A 17,053-nucleotide genomic window follows, 5' to 3' on the forward strand; every position below is an offset into this window, starting at 1 on the left:
GGATGAGATGGCTGGATGGCATCACTGACTCGATGGACGTGAGTCTGAGTGAACTCCGGGAGTTGGTGATGGACAGGGAGGCCTGGTGTGCTGTGATTCATGGGGTCGCGAAGAGTCGGACACGACTGAGCAACTGAACTGAACTGAAGAATGATAAAACCCTTGGGAGCTGGGATTCTTTAATCTTGTATGAATGGAAGAAAATGGACATTAGAAAGTAAATGGAAAATAAAAAGAATCAGGTTCTATGTAATTTACCCTTGTCTCTGTCTATACTCCAAGGGCAGAAATCCTGAGTCAAGTGCACTAAGCTATTGGCCAGGAGAGAAAAGGGCCATGAAAGATTCATTCATCAAGCTGCTCAGGAATGGACTGACCCACCTGCTCAAACAGGAAAAGGTGCACATTCACCAGCCACTTCAGAACCACCAGAGGAAGGAGATCATCAACATTTCTTAATTCCTTGCTACCCCTGCTTCTTACACCAAATGCCACATACAAAAAGACCCTTTCAGACATGAGTCTAAAACAATGAGCCTGAAGGAAACTCCAAGACTCACTCATCGGTCACACTGTATTTCCATGTACTGACTGGAAAGTATCAGGACAAAATTACAGGGATATAGAAAAAATGGGAAAAATTGAGGTCAGGAGGAGAAGAGGGTGACAGAGGACAAGATGGTTGGATGGCATCAGGTCTGAGCTAACTCGGAGGTAGTGAAGGTCAGGGAAGCCTGGCGTGCTGCAGTCCACGGGGCGGCAAAGAGCTGGACATGCCTGAGCGACTGAACAATGACGACGACAGGAAAGCCGGGCGACAGCCTTCTCTCTGCCTCCGCTCTGCTCTGGTCCCAGCAAACCAAGCCTGCTGTGAGACCAGTGACTGCCCCTCGTGGGACCTGAATCACATGCACTGTGCAACTCGCAAGGTAGTTTTCTAAGGTTGGGTTTCAATCTAAGTCTCTCCAGTATTAAGTGATTCTTGTGAAAAAGAACCAACGGCAGGACATCCCAGGTGGCCCAGTGCTTAAGACTCTGCCTTCCGACGCAGGGGGTGTGGGTCTGATCCCTGTTTGGAGAGCTAAGATCTCATCAAGCTTCGCTGCCTACAAAAACAGAACATAAACAACAGAAGCGATATTGTAACAAATTCAATAAAGACTTCAAAAATGGTCCACAGTAAAAAAACAAGTCTTTAAAAAGGATCTAAGGGCTGTGGGTAAAATGTCAATGGCAGCTAAATGTAAGTTAGGTAGGTGGTCACACTAAAAACTACCAGTGTGAAGCTGCCCTCACAGAAACTGCCACTGAACTGACTCCAGAGAACCTGCTCCCCGTGGAACCCTCCGCTTCCAGAGGGCCATGGACAAAACAGATGTCAACCAGCGGACTGGCAACTTGGGGAAAGAATGGGACCCTTGATGCGCCAGGTGCAGTGAAGAAAGCAAACGCTGGAACCTGGATGAGAAAACCGGGAAGACGAGATAGATGACTTCAAACACGAGAACCACCGACACCAACGGGGCTGTGTGACCCCAGAGGGGAGAGCGAGGACCAGGCGGGAGGCAGGGAGGGAGGGCGCGTCACCGCGGCCAGGCCACAGTGCCCAGATGCCTGCTGACATGGTGTGTGAAGGCATTTTTTTTTTTTTTTGGAGATTAACATTTGAATCAATGAATCTGAGCAAACTCCAGGACACAGTGGAAGACAGAGGAGCTTGGCATGCTACAGTCCATGGGTTATGAAAAGTCAGACACAACTTAGTGACTGAACAACAACATTTAAATCAGTGAACTGTAAGGAAAGGAGATTACCCTCCAGAATGTGAGCCTTAGTCAGTCAGTTGAAGTTGTTAAGAGAAAAAAAAATTAAAAGACTGGTTCTCACAAGGAAGAGGGAATCAGTCTCTAGTCGGTCTTTGGACCCAAACCGTAACATCAACGCTTCTCAAGGTGTCCAGCTTACCCGGCCGATGCTGGACTTGCCAGCCCACACAATCACGTGAGCCAGCTCTTCTAAAGTCAATGTCTCTACAAATTCAAACACACACACGTATAACCTTACTGGTTCTGTTTCTCTGGAGACCCTGACTAATTACAGAGAAACTGGGTCAACATAGAGAAAAAGCTTTCAACCATGAAGGTTACCCAGGAATAGGACAGGCAACCTCAGGAAGCATTTAAGCCAAGGCTGGACAGACGTCTGTTGGTGATGCTGGAGAGAGGATTCCTGCATGAGGAGGGTGGACACACTGAACGTACAGTTTCCTTCCAGCTCTCAGCCTAAGCGTGACCTTGAATGGCAATAAGCAGCTTACCTGGCAGAGGGTAACGTTCCCGTAAGGCTTCGCCTCGGCAAGGAGGTGAGCCTTTGCTTCCCGTTTGTCGCCATGCACAAGCAGGACTGGTTTCTTCCTGAAAGGAGATCACAGGTATTTGAAATCCCTCATTCATGAAGCTGGTCTGGTGCCAGTGAAGGAACGCTGACCACCGACACGTGTGTCCGGCCTGTGTGGTGACGGAGTACAGGGCCAGCACAGGGCAAGTGACCAGTTAACCTTTGCTAAGTGGTTACCTTCATTAGGGGGCCCCGTGGCCTGATCCTGAATCTCTGCAGTGACCCAGGGGGGCTGGGACTACCCTAGGTCCTTGAGCAATTATCTTCTTTGGTCCAAAAGGACGCATCATCAGCTCTGTGTTATTAGATTCAGAGATCACACTTAGTGTTGTGGATCGTGATGCTCTTTTCTTTCCCTTGTTTTGGACCAAACAATAGGTCACTTCCTCACTAGCCATCCCTTCATTAAACACCTACTGTGAGTGAGGCCTGCACCACACGCCCAGGATACAAGAGTGCAAGGGCCCAGGTCCATGCACGCAGATTCACTAGGAGTTATATTTCAGTGAAACGAGCCCAGTGTGCGCCAGAAATGCCCTGTTTTTCAATTCAAAAGGACAATATAAAAATATTCTGCAGGAGTACTGTTTGTGATAGCCGAGAGATGGAAACAACCCAAATGTTCATTGGTAGAGGAATGGATAAAGAAGATGTGGTACATATACACGATGGAATACTACTCAGCCATAAAAAGGAATGAAATCATGTCATTGGCAGCACATGGATGGACCTAGAGAGATTCATACTGAGTGAAGAGAGTCAGAGAAGGAGAGATATAGTGTGACAGCCCTTAAATGTGGAATCTAAAAGAAATGATACAAATGAACTTACTTACAAAACAGAAAGAGACTTGCAGACTTAGAAAAGGAACTTATGGTTGCCTGAGGCGGGGAAGGGATAGTTCGGGAGTTTGGCAAGGTCATGTACACACTGCTATATTCAACATGGATAACAAGGACCAATTGTACAGCAATGTTATGGGTCAGCCTGGATGGGACGCTGGTCTGGGGGAGAATGGACACATGTATATGTCTGGCTGAGTCCCTTCACTGTTCACCTGAAACTACCACATTATTAGTTGGCTATATGCCGGAGAAGGCAATGGCACCCCACTCCAGTACTCTTGCCTGGAAAATCCCATGGATGGAGGAGCCTGGAAGGCTGCAGTCCATGGGGTCTCTGAGGGCGGACATGACTGAGCAACTTCACTTTCATGCACTGGAGAAGGAAATGGCAACCCACTCCAGTGTTCTTGCCTGGAGAATCCCAGGGACAGGGGAGCCTGGTGGGCTGCCATCTATGGGGTCGCACAGAGTCGGACACGACTGAAGCGACTTAGCATACACCAATACAAAATAAGAAGTTTAAAGTTTGAAAAAAAAATTCTGCAGTAATAGATTAACAAGGCCTTTAAGAGAACCATGATCTACTCTGGTTAATTCGAAGTGACATAATCCTTAGAAGTCAATATATTTTTAAAAGCTCGCCCAACAAAACAAAAATTGGATTTTTCTCCAACAAGCAATCAAATAAGATGAACAACTTCCACGGTCATCAGTCACGTGCAGAATGATGCTCTGTCACACATGAAGGGATCATACTCAACTAAACAGAAACGTGACAGCAAACACTCATCCGGGACTAACCCTAACCCCAACAGCCTCATGCTAGTATGTTCAGGAAAACAAAGAGACACACCTTCTCAGGTACTTTCTATCTGGAACAAATTTTCTGTTTTGTAACCAGAAAAAGAGTACAGAGAATAATGTAATAGATAATCATGCATCTACCGTCCAGAAACTGTGTTATCAGATCAGGTTGTTTTTTTAAAAAAAGATTAAACATTACTGACAGAAATGGTAGTCTTCATTAATTACTTCAAGTTGGCTTGTGTGTGCTCAGTTGAGTCTGACTCTTTGTGACCCTATGGACTGTAGCCTGCCAGGCTCCTCTGTCCATGGGATTCTCCAGGCAAGAATACTGGAGTGGGATGCCATTTCCTCTTCCAGGGGATCTTCCTCACCCAGGGATTGAACTGGCCTCCCCTGCATTGGCAGGCAGATTCTTTCACTGAACCACCAGGGAAGCCTCACTTCAAATTTACTAGTGTTCTAAAAACTATCACAAAAAGGCTGCATGATGGTTAATTTTGTGTCAATTTCACGGGGCCAAGAGTGCCCAGATAAACATGATTTCTGGGTGTGTCTGCAAGGGCATTTCTGGATACGATCAGCATTTGAACTGGTGGCTCAGTAAAGCAGATCACCCTCCCTAATGTGAACAGGCGTCATCCAGTCCTTTGAGCAGGCTGGGGAAATTCTCTCTCAGATTTGTGGGCATGCGTGCTCGGTTGTGTCCAACTCTTTGCGACCCCATGGACTGCAGCCTGCCAGGTTCCTCTGTCCATGGAATTTTCCAGGCAAGAATACTGGAGTAGGTACCCATTTCCTTCCCCAGGGTATCTTCCTGATCAAGGATTGAACCCAAGTCTCCTGCACTGCAGATGGATCCTTTACCACTGAGCCACCTGGGAAGCCCTGGTTTAAATCACTTATTTTCGTTTTTCCGTTACATGCAGCTACAACTAATCTTAAATGTTACAGGTTTGAGTGTCAAAGCTGCTTGGGAAATTTCAACAGCATTCTGTCTATAGATCCTCCCTGGTGGCTCAGATAGTAAAGAATCTGTATGCAATGCAGGAGACCAAGGTTCAATCCCTGGGTCGGGATACCCTGCAGAAGGGCACGCTAACCCACTCCACTGTTCTTGCCTGGAGAATTGCATGGACAGAGGAGACTGGTGGGCTACAGCCCATGGGGTCACAAAGAGTCGGACACGACTGAGACACACACACACACTTAACAATGAAAGTTCGCAGTCTGACGTGCTCAATGCAGCATGGACTTTGAGGATCCTGACGACCATTTTTCTGCATGTGTATCCCTCCACTTTACTTGCTGCTACGGGATTCTGCCAAGTGGATGCACTGGAAATGGGACAGGGGGCATGTCACCATGCAATGGGATCTTGATTTGGTCTGCACTGCCTAACATTACCTCCATATCTGCGTCATGGAAGGCCCTATGACTCCTGCATTAACTTCTGAGCTCCAGAAAGAATCACCTGTGAAACAAGAGAGACTCAAACAAAAAAACAAAAAAACAATCCAGCATCAAAGTGCTAGGTGAAGTGCAGGCTTACGGGTCAAGAACGCAGGTGGCAATGACCTTTTCCTTCCTATGAGCATTGGACCTAAAATTCTTTTATTCAGGTTGAAATTTGTCCTACCCTACTTCTGGACAGAACAGAGGGACATGCTAAAATCTGTATTAAGAAGGCTTGTGATTAGTTTAGAATAGATGATAAAAAAAAAAAAAAAGCTGCTTTCCCATTATAATAATGTTATGAAGATTTCAATAGTTTCAAAAGAAATATTCAAAGATGGACAGCAGGTACCTGAGAAACACAGATCTTGTGTTTTCAAGCTCCATTAATTAGAGTTTTGATATCATCCATCATTTTGCACAACTCACCTGAACTCTGGTGGATACTGTCTTATGAGCCAGTCCACGTCAAAGCAGTAGTTAAACTAGATGGAAGGAAAGAAAAGACATCATGGGCAATTTAGAAAAGCAGTTCATAAGGAGAAGTGTCTAGTTACTGAAATGAAAGAGACTCTAAACTAATCATGAACTACACACAGTGTTATTTCTAAACCTGGACCATTATGCTGCAATACTTACAAACCTAAAATACATCCCGAGGGGAATACATGGCTTAAAGGTTCTGAGTCAGTGAGGCAGTGCCTGAGAAAACAGAAAATTATCTCTGCACTGTGGCAGCATTTGTATTTGGTTGGTCAAAAAGTTACTTTGGGTTTTTCCATACAGTAATGAAGGGGCTTCCCTAGTGGCTCAGACGGTAAAGAATCTGCCTGCAATGCCAGAGACCCTGGGCTGAGAAGATCCCCTGGAGAAGGGGAATCTGTCAGTTGCAACGTGTGCAATCTATTGAGTTAGGTTTGTAAACAGGTGCCTGGAATTGGACATTCACTACAGGCTTACGACATACATCAGACTACAAGTTCTGGACCAGACTGACCTGTGGGTGTCCTCCCCATGCCTGGGTAATCCCTGGCCCCTCTCCTGAACATAATGACACATTCTAGCTGGGAGAACACACACAAATTCACCCCATGTTCCATCTAGAGACCAGGATTTCTGCTGCCAAGGAGAATGTGAAGCACACAGGAAGCTCTGCCTTCTTTAGGGACAATACCTTGCTCTATCTGCTGGAGAGCCTGGCACCTTAAGGTGCTTTATCAACACAAAGGGACCAGGCTTGTTAGACAGGAGCAATGAAACATGCATCCGTAACTTTTCCTCGCTTCTCTGTGGAGGGTGTAGGGAATTTCTCATTTATTTCTCTAACTCAAATCAAACTTGATGTGGCCCTCACCTCTCTACCCACACCTCCCAAGGAGCGGCATCAGAGTCCCGTGAGATTATCAGTGTGCCAGAGAGACGTTCCCCGCGGTGGAATTTCCAGGATGATTTCCTGGCCAGTCAGGAAATAAGAGTCAGAAGCCCCAGTGAGTGTGCATCCACATTCCAGGCTGATGGATCCCACAACCGTGGTGCTGGGTGCTGGCCTCCAGGTAGGTGCCATCTTGGGGACCCTGCACGGGACTGACCCACAGATCCCACTGCTCATTTTCCTCAAAAGTGGTTTCTGTGTCCCCCTCCCACCCAAAGACCAAACTGGAAACTCACCTGAGCTGAAGAAACAAGTGTCCCAAAGAGAGGAGATAAAATATCTGAGGAGACAAAACATCAAATTCATATTTTTGATAAAAATTACCTAATAATGATCACAACTGACTTATTAAACAGTCACTGACGGGCAGAATTTGGCTTAGAAAATGGTGCGCTGAAGAGTTCCTATGAGGCTAGACTTTAATGTTCCAGAAAATTTCCCTGGGCTGATAGTATTTATTATGTATTACTATTATTTAACTGAACATAATGGGGAAAATCAAGATCTACAACTTTAGAACTGGATGACTAGTCAGTTTTGGAAACTGTCAATGAGAATGAGAATGATACACATCCTTTCTTTTTCCAAATCTTGTTAATTAAAAAAATTTTTTTTCTTCTATTTTTGGGCTGCATGTGACTTGTGGAATCTTAGTTCCCTGACCAGGGACTGAACCCATGCCCCCTGCAGTGGAAGCAGAGTGTCTTAACTACTACACTACCAGGGAAGGGAAGCTCTGGAAGGTCCTGTCTTTAAGGGAGAGTTGAACAATCAAAAAGAAATCACGGTATGTTGTTTCCCCATTTCCTCCCACTGCAGCCCCTCTTTCTACCTTTCTGAATTATCTGAAGTTCCTCCTCCTTGAGATCTAAATAACCTACAATTATGGCATTTGCTGGTGTGGGATACCTTAGGAGTATGCACTTCATGCCAGAATGAAAGTGCAAGTCACTCAGTTGTGTCCAACTCTTTGCAACCCTATGGACGATAGTCCATGGAATTCTCCAGGCCAGAATACTGGGGTGGGTGGCACCCATCCTTCTCCAGGGAATATTCCCAACCCAGGGATAGCACCCCGGTCTCCCACTTTGCAGGCGGATTCTTCACCAGCTGAGCCACAAGGGAAGCCGTGATGCCAGAATGCCTGCATTCAAATCCCAGTTCAACCATATTCCTGTGACCTTGGGTGGGTTTATTCAAGTTCTCTGCAGATCGGTCACGGATTCAAGGAGGACAACTGTTAACATCTACTCACAAGACTGCTATGAGAATTAAAGGACATCACCTACATAACCCACATAAAAGCTCCTATCATAAACGTTACCTCCCCTTCCTTCGTATCTTGGTGCTAACAGCTAGTGTTATCAGTTTATTACATATAGCAAAGCCTTGCATATCTCTCTATTTCCTGTTTCAATCTCTCTCAATATGACACTGAAATCTGTCTTACATTTCCTCAGAGCAGTTAGACATTTGCAGAAAGGAAAAAGAAACAACTTGTACAATCAAACTCCTTATAGTATGGAATTAAATACACCAACATTTATACATCACACACAAGATGTATTGGTTTAGCCAGAAAGTTTGTTCAGGGATTCCACAGGGTGTTACAGAAAACCCTGAAGGAAATTTTTGGTCAATTACACATTTGATGTATGATTAAAATACTATTCACAGTGAACACAGCCTGTTCTTGAATGTGGGCAAGAACGGTGCTGTGAAATAAGGCGCAACGTCTACTCTGCACACCTGCTGTGTGGCTCTGTGAACATGCTGTGCTGGGCGCTTCATGTGTTTTCTCCCCCGACCCCGTTTTCTTTTCTTTTTTCTGAATTCTCAGTTTAAAGGTGAGTAAAATTTTGAAGAATGTTAGGTCCTTTGTTTGCTGAAGCCCCAATATTTTGTACATGACTTCAAGAACCGACTCATTGGGAAAGACCCTGATGCTGGGAGAGACTGAAGGCGGGAGGAGAAGGGGACGACAGAGGATGAGATGGTTGGATGGCATCACCAACTCAGTGGACATGAGTTTGAGTAAACTCCGGGATTGGTGATGGACAGGGAGGCCTGGCGTGCTGCAGTCCATGGGGTCGAAGAGAGTCAGAATAACAACAAAGGTCCTTTGTCAATTACCAACACAGCAGGCAAATGCTGAAGCCGGATTCAAGTCTGTCTCCAGGATTCTAAGGCTCCTGCTGGTCTCTCAAAGGCAAGCCTTGTTTCCTCTCTGCAGCCAATACTTGTGACCATAAGTGCAGCGGGGAGCGTGGGGTGTTTCCTCACAGACCCATCCTCCAGATACCAGCTGCCTGTCCTACAACTGAACTCAGTTCCAACAGCATCCGCCTGGAGCTGGCACTGGACCCCACAGGTGAAGGGCTGCCCCCATCTCAGGCTCAGAGGCCAATCACAAGGCCAGACCCCTGCACGTCTAAGCCTCACCCACCACCCCTCCCCTTGGGTTTGATCATTTTCGCAGTGCCTCACAGAACTCAGGAAGGCCCTTTATTCACCAGATCACCAGTTTTTCATAAAAGGATGCAACTTGGGAACAGCCAGAGGAAGACGAGCACAGGTCAAGGTACGGGGGAGGGGCTCACCACACCCCTTCCAGGCGCACCAGGCCCAGTGCCTCCTGTGTACACTAACCTGGAAGCGCCGAGGACCTCTAAAGGGAGGTTTTGGGTTTGCTTTTTGTTTTTTTTTTTCACACAGGCAAGACTAATTAAATCATTGGCCACTAGTGATTGACTGGACCCCTTCCCTAGAGGTGGGGGCTGGGGCTGAAAGTTCCAACTTTAACCACAAGGTTGGTTCCCCAGGCAACCAGCTCCACCTCCCGCCCCCCCCCAACCCCATTCCTAGGGGCATTCCAAAAGTCTCTGCATTAAAATAAACAGGTGTGGTTGAAAGGGGCTCCTTATGAATAACAAAATATACTCCTTTCACCTTTAATTAATTTGTAGCTATTTCAGGAACCTGGGACAAAAAACCCAACACCCAACTATAACCAGTGGGAAGACCAAATGTCTATATATATCACAATATCACACAGACGTTCCCTGAGACAGAAACCAAAGACCAGGGCGCTCTTGTTTTCACCCAGAACCAAGCCCAGGTTTTCACACAGTGGTCCTCAAACTCGCTCAGGCAGCAGAATCCCCCGAAGGGCTCGTGAAAGCAGACTGCAGAGCCGGGCTCCCAGAGTCAGATACAAGGACTCTGGAGGGGAGGCTGAGAACTGGCACTTTTAATAAGCTCCAGGGGATGCTGACGCTCTGGTCCAAGGGAACTACTGCTGTCACTTACTGGCTACTTTCTAGATCAAGTGTTACCGGATCAAGTTTAACCTTTACAAGTGAAGCACCACTAAGCACTATCTGAAGGCTTCCACCAGGGGGTGCACAGCCGTGGTCCCCAACCCTTTTGGCACCAGGGACTGATTTTGTGGACGACAATTTCTCCATGGACTGGAGTGGGGGAGTGTTTCCAGATGATTCAAGCGCATGGCATTTACTGCACACTTTATTTCTATTGTTATGACATCAGCTCCACCTCAAGTCATCAGCCATGAGATCCTGGAGGTTGGGGACCCCTGATCTACTGGGCTGTGGGAAGCAGCCACTGGCTTCCTGACCTAAGGAAACAGTTTGCTGTCAAAATGGTTATTTTCCCCTAAGAGTGTTCTTGGAGGTCCTTCCTAGGAGGTCCTCCTGTTTGACCAAGGGGGACCCCCTCAATGCAGTGTGAGGGCTCCCGTTCCCCAGCTTCACTCACCCTTGATGTGGAGGGCTCCCGTGTTATACTTGGGCTTAATCCCAGAGACTCTCGTGAGGTAGAACTGGAAGGGGTTCCCTTTATCCAGCAAGTCCCAGACGTCCTGGCCTTCCCCTGACGTTTCCTGCTCATCTTCCTCCTCCGGGAGCCCACAGCTGGTGGGGGGGCCATGAGGCCCAGCTCCCCGAGCCGTGCAGTCCATGGGAGAAGGGGGGCCTTGCTCCTCTTTGACCCTCGAGTCCTTCGCCTGCTCCTGCTGCAGCTCTTGAGGCAGTTCATCCTCACTGCTGGACAGACACCAGCCCAGGTCCTCCTGGGAACCGGTCTTCTGTCTTTTGCAAGGTGAAGCTTCTGAAACTGAGTCTGTGCTGCTGAATTTCATGGGCTCCAGCTTCCTCCTGTGGGCAGCTTTCCGAGCCTCGGAGCAGGTGTACTTCAGCTGCCCGGCGGCGCCCTGCCCGGCGTCGGGAAGGAGAGAGGCAGATGGCTTGTCCGGCTGCGGCTTCTCCTCCTCACTTTCATCACTACTGGATATCGTCCACTTCCCATAATTGCCTTCCTGGGACATCATGCTTCTGGAAAAGAAAGGCAAAAATCTTGTTATTTCCCATTCACCAGTTCCCAGGTGGTGCTAATAGTAAAGAACATGTCTGCCAATGCAGGAGACTTAAGAGACAAAAAAAACGTGGGATTTGATCCCTGGGTCGGGAAGATCCCCTGGAGGACGGCAGGGCAACCCACTGCAGTATTCTCCACTGGAGAATTCCATGGACAGAGGAGACTGGCGGGCTATAGTCCACAGGGTCGCACAGACACTGGCAAACTCATTCTCTTGCTCTCAAATTCCGTGTCCTGAGCTTTTAGGACACACGTATAGCACACCTGACACTTACCAGATGCTGAGCTGTTTTCACTAACATCAGCTGCTGTGTGGGTGTTCAGGGCACATGAGCAGAGTCTGCCACGGGAACCTGGCAAATAAAGTGACAGCAGAAACCCCGCTCACCTTCTCCTCTAGTCTTTCCACCTGGATCTTGATCTTAAATGCCTGAGTGGTATCTGGCACAGCACAGGTCTAACATCACTCTCTGGGTAAGTGATGGCACTAGAATCAGAATTACAACCCATGTGCGCTGACTCGAAGATCTGACATCATTTGGGTCATCAAAGTACAGTGTTTCCCAAAGTGGAGATGACTGGGGCCTGACATTAATCTCTCATTATGAAACTACCTCTCTTCTCCATTCCTATCCAATCCCTCAGCTTAATCAAGGAGGAGGTTGTTTGTAGAAATGCCTTTAATCCTACTTTTGAACAAATAAGAGGCTTTGGGCTCTTCTGCAGGCACCAGTAACACTTTGGTTTAACGTGAGCAGGAGGTATCTAACGGATCCATGACATTTACAGTAACTAAAGTTTACTTCTTAAAGACAGTGTTTATGTAAAAGTGGGTTCAAATAAAAACATTAAGCAAACAGTAGTACAGCTGTTGAGAGTAAGACAACACTGGGGAAGTAACCAACCACATTAATGAAATTCGGCAAACACATTAAGCTACTATGCCAAGGAGGGTAGAAATCTAAAGAAACTCTACCACCAAATGTCAACTCATAACATTAGTGCCTATTAGATACTAAAAAAAATTGTGAATGCAAAGGTATACTCCTCTTAAAGCTGCTAGCTCCTCCTCTTCCCCTACCATCCTAGTCCCAGCTGGGCTATTTCTTTTACACTTTCAGCTGCTTCTTATAGAGCTTGCAAAGCATCGGGGCGGGGGGTGGGGGGGGGCATGGGAATCAATCTCAACTGAGGCCAGGTGTGGCCAGTAGTGGGCAAATATGGACTCCAATGTCAAATCCAGTCATTCAGTTCAGTCCTTCAGTCGTGTCTGACTCTTTGCAACCCCATGAACTGCAGCACACCAGGTCTCCCTGTCCATCACCAAATCCCGGAGTTCACTCAAACTCACGTCCATCAAGTCAGTGATGCCATCCAGCCATCTCACCCTCTGTCGTCCCCTTCTCCTCCTGCCCCCAATCCCTCCCAGCATCAGAGTCTTTTCCAATGAGTCAACTCTTCGCATGAGGTGGCCAAAGGACTGGAGTTTCAGCTTCAGTATCAGTCCTTCCAATGAACACCCAGGACTGATCTACTTTACGATGGACTGGTTGGATCTCCTTGCAGTCGATGGAACTCTCAAGAGTCTTCTCCAACACCACAGTTCAAAAGCATCGATTCATCGGCGCTCAGCTTCCTTCACAGTTCAAGTCTCATATCCATACATGACTGCTGGAAAAACCATAGCCTTGACTAGACGGACCTTTGTTGGCAAAGTAATGTCTCTGCTTTTGAATATGCTATCTAGGTTGGTCATAACTTTCCTTCCAAGGAGTAAGCGTCTTTTAATTTCATGGCTGCAATCACCATCTGCAGTGATCTTGGAGCCCCCCAAAATAAAGTCTGACACTGTTTCCACTGTTTCCCCATCTGTTTGCCATGAAGTGATGAGACTTGATGCCATGATCTTAGTTTTCTGAATGTTGAGCTTTAAGCCAACTTTTTCACTCTCTTCTTTCACTTTCATCAAGAGGCTTTTTAGTTCCTCTTCACTTTCTGCCATAAGGGTGGTGTCATCTGCATATCTGAGGTTATTGATATTTCTCCAGGCAATCTTGATTCCAGCTTGTGCTTCTTCCAGCCCAGTGTTTCTCATGATGTACTCTGCATATAAATTAAACAAGCAGGGTGACAATATACAGCCTTGACGTACTCCTTTTCCTATTTGGAACCGGTCCGTTGTTCCATGGCCAGTTCTAACTGTTGCTTCCTGACCTGCATATAGGTTTCTCAAGAGGCAGGTCAGGTGGTCTGGTATTCCCATCTCTTGAAGAATTTTCCACAGTTTATTGTGATCCACACTGTCAAAGGCTTTGGCATAGTCAATAAAGCAGAAATACATGTTTTTCTGGAACTCTCTTGCTTTTTTGATGATCCAGCGGATGTTGGCAATTTGATCTCTGGTTCTTCTGCCTTTTCTAAAACCAGCTTGAATATCTGGAAGTTCACGGTTCACATATTGCTAAAGCTTGGCTTGGAGAATTTTGAGTATTACTTTACTAGCGTGCAATGTAAATATGCACTTGGGCAGGTTACATAATTGCTCAGCCTCAATTCTCTCCTCCGAAAGTGGGTATCAGATCTACCTCCCAGAGTTTGTTCAGAAAATATTTATTGAGCAGTTTCTATGTGTCAAGCTCTGGGAATAAGAAATTAATAGCATAGAAACAGCTTCCGCCTTAGGAAAGTTTATACTTCAGGGAGAAAGAAACAGACCGACAGGAACAAAAAATAGCCAAGAAGACCAAGATATCTTTACAAATATTCATTATATTCATTATATTTTATAGGTATGAGAAAGTAACACAGATGCCTTTACCTTATAATATCCTGAATTTAACATTTAACTGAGAGCCCAAAGAAGAAAAGGAAACAGCCAAATAAAGTGGAGGTGGGAAAGAAGAGTATTCCAAGTGAAAGAACCCAACCTGCAATGGCCAGAAGAAGGCTGCAGTTAACTCCAGAAAACAGACCCGGACCTGGGTAAGGAAGACAGGGAAGTGGTCCAAGATGAAGGGGGATAGCAGGAATAAGGAGTCAAGTTACAGATCCTGGACTTTAAGAACAGTAGGGCTACACTGAAGGGGAGTACCTTGTCCGATTTACTTCTAAAATATTCGGCTCCTTACAACTCTGCACCCCAACATCCTCTGGTAGAAGGGGACGACAGAGGATGCGATGGCTGGATAGCATCACCGACTCAATGGACCTGATTTGAGCCAACTCTGGGAGATGGTGAAGGACAGGAAAGCCTAGCTGCAGCTGTCCATGGGGTCTCAAAAAGAAGGACACGACCGAGAGCCTGAAGAACAGCAGCTCTGTCCGAAGAATGGTCTGGAGGGAGACAGGAGTGGAAGGAGGCGGGTCCTGAGGGGACCCTGGGGGCTGGAGAAGGCGGAGGGGAGGCAGCGAAGGGCGCTGAGGCGGAGGTACACGGAAAAGAAAGATCTGCCGCTGACTTTCGTCTGTGTTTGCCTCGGGCCGGGCACAGCTCTGCCGCGCGCCCCCTCACTTCACGCTCGCAAGTCTCACCGCTGGAAGCAGCACGACGGCTCCCTCTGACTGGGAACAGCACAGAGTGAGCGCCCGGCGCGCTCGCGGGTTCTCGAGGCCGCCCGCCCACCGAGAGGCCAGAGTACGAACCCGCGGAGGAGAGCGCCCGGCGGACTCCGGTCTCCCCTCAGGGCGGACTCCGGTCCCCTCAGGGGAGGCCGCCAAGGCCCAGGAGGGCCCTACCTGGGCGCTCCGCTGCCTTCCGGACCCGCCTCCAAGCCCGCTAGCCCGTGAGGACGCGCAGGACCCGGGCTTCCCGCGCACTGGACCGGGATAAGGAGAGCTCAGCGCTCCCGCCGCGGCCTCCCCGCGTGTAATGCTCGAACCCCGAGCGCGCGGCCGCCCGGGACCCCGCCCCGCCTCCCGCGCTCGCGCATGCGCGCGATTCAAACCCGCCGGCCCGGCGCGCGGCGCGTGGCCCCGCCCCTGCTCCTGCCCCTTCCGGGACGCGCGCCGCTGGGTCCTAAAGCCCGCCGGATCACCCGGGGACCGCCGCGGACCCCTTCCGAGAGGGGCAGCGAGAAGTCCCGGCCGCCTTTACCTGTCCTCTCGCCGCCTGGCCACGGCTGACCAAAGCGGGAGAGAGGAAGAGAAGTTTCCCTCTTTTCTTATAGCTGATCAGCAAAACGCATCCTCTTTGAGGGGGATCTCCTAATTTCAGGCTCCCGGAACTCGAGGCATTGGGGGGTTTCTTTTCAAAGAGGGGAGAGGGTCAGCTGAGAGGTTAGAGGAAGCTGAAGTCTGAGACCAGTGTTCCGGGTTCTCCTGGGGCGCAGACTGTAAACCCTGTTCTAAGACCAAAGGTTAAATAAGCTCCCTCGGACTCAACCTCGAATATTGGTTTCTTTGTTAAAGTAGGTGTGTGTCTGCCTCTGTGTATGCGTGTTGCCTTTTTAATCTTACTGATTTGCCAGGAGAAGGGTCTGAGATAAACTCTTGCAAAATGGAACCCTCGCCCTATTCCTTGCATTTAGTAAGGATGTTTACCATGGAGTTTGGACTCAGTGATCTTGATACCGTTCTTGGAATTCCCACCCCTCCCAGAAAGCTGGGTTAAATAGCTTGATGGAAACGTTCTAAGGGCTCACTTGGTTTGTTTATTGAACGTGTGATTTGTACCAGGCACCGGGCTCAGCGCTAGGCTTATCGGGAGGATGGAACAGACACAGTAATTACCTGGGAGGTCTCGACACCAAAGACTTGCTGATCCGGACGTGAGTCCTGGGCTTGGTTGGTTCCTTTTATGCTTCGTTCACACTCTTTTTGTGTCTCTTATGATGCCTAGCATAGTGTCATTGATCGAAATTATCAAAAGTAAATACTGTAAGGTGTGGGGACAGAAAATGAGAAGAATCATGCAGTATACAGTGAAACAGTGCCTGGGCGAGCACGTGTCCCAGGTAGAAACTAGAGGGGGCGAAGCCAGGGCTTGGGGCAGGCCTGAGGGCCTCTCTGCCATAGGCTGTTCCAAGAGTTAATAAAGCTAGGGGGCGGAGCCAAGGTTGGGGGCGGGCCTGAGGGCCTCTGCCATAGGCTGTTCCAAGGGGCGGAGCCAGGGCTGGGGGCGAGCCTGAGGGCCTCTCTGCCATAGGCTGTGCCAAGAGTTAATAAAACTAGAGGGGCGGAGCCAGGGCTGGGGGCGGGCCTGAGGGCCTCTCTGCCATAGGCTGTTCCAAGGAAACATTGCCAAACAAAGTCTCTGGCCAATAGAGCTGCGGGATCAATGCCAGTGGCTCGCAGGTTGTCCAATGAGAGGAGACGTTGGAGGTGCCTGGCGAAGCTCAGCTTCCGGGACTGCGCCGAGCGGGGCTGGCGGTCCCGGCCCGGGGGTTTTGGCCGCAGAGCTCGCGGGTTCTGCAGTCTGGACTCGCGTGGGGCGATCGCGATGTTCTGCTCCCAGGCCGGCGCCCGGCCACGGACGTGGGAGGCCAGTCCCCCAGAGCACAAGAAATGGGTGGAAGTAGGTGTCCGGAGGACTGGGTCTCGGACTTCGGCTTGACCCAGGGCACTCACGCCATCCCCTCGCCCGGCTCTCGTTCAGCCCCAAGGTGTAATGGCTAATCACCCAGCCTGGGGCTTCCAAGCTTCTGGATCCCCGTCCAAAGTTCTGCCTACTTCCAACCCCGTTCTGCTCTCTGCGAGAGTCTCGTTATAATAAACTGTAACCTGCATC

The 17,053-nt window shown here is 48.6% G+C and overlaps 2 protein-coding genes across 16 annotated transcripts in view; one reads left to right on the plus strand and one right to left on the minus strand.

Annotated features, from left to right (window-relative positions):
* The window catches only part of TDP1 (tyrosyl-DNA phosphodiesterase 1), a 77,379-nt gene extending 62,158 nt beyond the window's left edge, over window positions 1–15,221 (minus strand). For 3 of the 8 annotated variants that reach the window (XR_011465740.1, XM_070378372.1, XM_070378367.1), the window contains exons 1-5: window positions 15,064–15,219; window positions 10,711–11,285; window positions 7,170–7,213; window positions 5,931–5,986; window positions 2,318–2,414 (exon numbers count right to left, since the gene is read on the minus strand). Coding sequence is in view for 7 of the 8 variants with exons in the window: in XM_070378372.1 (XP_070234473.1) it covers window positions 2,318–2,414; window positions 5,931–5,986; window positions 7,170–7,213; window positions 10,711–11,281 (768 nt within the window). In the remaining variant the exon portion in view is untranslated. Of the gene's footprint in view, window positions 1–2,317; window positions 2,415–5,930; window positions 5,987–7,169; window positions 7,214–10,710; window positions 11,286–11,603; window positions 11,682–14,859 lie in introns of all 8 variants that reach the window. The other 5 variants (XM_070378371.1, XM_070378369.1, XM_070378370.1 and 2 more) reach the window with 5 other exon arrangements.
* A 1,426-nt stretch (window positions 15,222–16,647) lies between these two features.
* EFCAB11 (EF-hand calcium binding domain 11) overlaps window positions 16,648–17,053 on the plus strand; it is a 168,813-nt gene continuing 168,407 nt past the window's right edge. For 4 of the 8 annotated variants that reach the window (XM_070378380.1, XM_070378379.1, XM_070378378.1 and 1 more), the window contains exon 1: window positions 16,656–16,840. In XM_070378380.1, coding sequence (XP_070234481.1) covers window positions 16,766–16,840 — 75 coding nt within the window. In that variant the 5' untranslated portion in view covers window positions 16,656–16,765. Of the gene's footprint in view, window positions 16,841–17,053 lie in introns of all 8 variants that reach the window. The other 4 variants (XM_070378374.1, XM_070378375.1, XM_070378376.1 and 1 more) reach the window with 4 other exon arrangements.

This window comes from Bos mutus, chromosome 10, assembly GCF_027580195.1.
Source record: "Bos mutus isolate GX-2022 chromosome 10, NWIPB_WYAK_1.1, whole genome shotgun sequence".
NCBI classification, from domain to species: Eukaryota; Metazoa; Chordata; class Mammalia; order Artiodactyla; family Bovidae; genus Bos; species Bos mutus.